This window comes from Solanum stenotomum, chromosome 4, assembly GCF_019186545.1.
Source record: "Solanum stenotomum isolate F172 chromosome 4, ASM1918654v1, whole genome shotgun sequence".
In the NCBI taxonomy this organism is placed as follows: Eukaryota; Viridiplantae; Streptophyta; class Magnoliopsida; order Solanales; family Solanaceae; genus Solanum; species Solanum stenotomum.
The window spans coordinates 27,234,447-27,236,033 of record NC_064285.1 but is presented as its reverse complement, the minus strand read 5'-3'; the positions used below and the strand labels follow the sequence as shown (position 1 = coordinate 27,236,033).

At 37.4% G+C, this 1,587-nt stretch overlaps 1 protein-coding gene across 1 annotated transcript; it reads right to left on the bottom strand.

Annotated features, from left to right (window-relative positions):
* Window positions 1-609: 609 nt before the first annotated feature.
* LOC125861399 (uncharacterized) lies at window positions 610-1,306 on the bottom strand. The gene is made up of 2 exons (XM_049541309.1): window positions 859-1,306; window positions 610-812 (listed from the first exon to the last, which is right to left on the bottom strand). The coding sequence occupies exons 1-2, from the start codon at window positions 1,304-1,306 to the stop codon at window positions 610-612; spliced, it is 651 nt and encodes a 216-aa protein (XP_049397266.1).
* Window positions 1,307-1,587: the final 281 nt, after the last annotated feature.

The following is a 1,587-nucleotide window of genomic DNA, read 5'->3' as shown; positions in this document are numbered from 1 at the left end:
GGAGTCAAAAATCAAACAACGTTTGTCCTTAAAAAATAAGGAATAGCCTTTAGACATCATTTAAGCCACACTTAACAAGTTACATGCTAAAGAAGGAACATACAACACATCATGTATAAACTTTGTAACTTGTGTAGTTTGAAAGGAAACTGAACCCTTTCCATGTGCATCAACCATTTCACCATTTCCCATCCTAACTTTAGCTTTGAATGACTTGTCAAGTGTGTGAAACAAGAGCTCATTGTGTGACATATGACTCGTACATCCACTATCTATGAACCATGAGGATTTGTTGGTTGTGTTTTCTACATGAGAAGCCATAAACAAGATTTCTTCTTCATTTTCAAACTTTTCAACAAAATTTGCCTGTTGCACATGGTTTTGTTGTGGTTGATTCTGCCTGGTCCTGTAATTTTTCTCAATATGACCCATCTTTCTACAGAATCTACACTGAATCGGTGGCTTTCCTTTGAACCAACAATCTTTTTCTTAATGATTGGTTCTTTTACAGTGGCTGCAAGGTTGAAACTTCCCTCTCTTTGAAGATTCCTTCCTTGGTTTTCCCTTTTCTAATTTATCTCCTTCCATCCTTCTATTGTCCTTCATAGGCTATTTGCCTTTATGTTGTGCTTGAAATGCCGTTTCTACTACTTCTTCATCTCTTATACTTGATCTTTGTTCTTGGGCTTGCAACTTGCTGATCAGTTCTGCCACAGATAAAGTCTTCAAATCACAAGATTCTTCTATTGCTGAAATCTTGGACTCAAACCTTGTTGGTAAGCTTATCATCATCTTCTCCACCACCCTTGAATCTGGAAAGGTTTCACCAAACAGCCTTACTTTGTTTAAAGGTTTCACCAAACAGCCTTACTTTGTTTACAATCTCCATAAGTTTGGCAGAATACTCTTTCACAGTATCTCCTTCTTTCATCCTTAACATCTCAAATTCTCTTTTGAGAGTTAAGAGTTTGACAGTCTTCACCCTGTCACTTCCATTGAACTCCTCTTTTAGCTTCTCCCATACTTCTTTAGGTGTTTCACAAGCCATTATTCTTGTGAAGATCACATCTGAAAGTGCTGAATGAAGACATGTGAGAGCCTTAGGTTTCCTTGACTTCACATCTTCATAAATCTTCATTTGTGCAATTGTTGGATTTGGTCCAAGTGGAAGAGGATCATCTTCACTTTCAATGGTTTCCCATAGACTAAGAGCTTTGAGAGAAGCCTTCATCTTTATCACCCATATGTGATAATTTTCTCCTGTAAACATAGGAGGGCCTACACCCAAGAAGCTGTTGGATGGCATGTTACTGCTGCTCAGCTCTCACCTTAGAAGGAGAAAAAACCTTTGCCTTCTTGCCTTCATAGATCCCTTAAGAAGAAGGGCTCTTGATACCACTATTAGGATTTGAAACTTTTAGAGAAAAAACTAAGGTTCAGCAGCAGAAACTTTCATTCATATTCAGCTTTTTAAAAGCATACACACATATATCTACATAAGCTTTTCCAAAGTTAGTAGAGGACCATACATATCCAACCACTATTGACTTTCTTACAAAACATATTCCATAAAACAAGGACTACCTT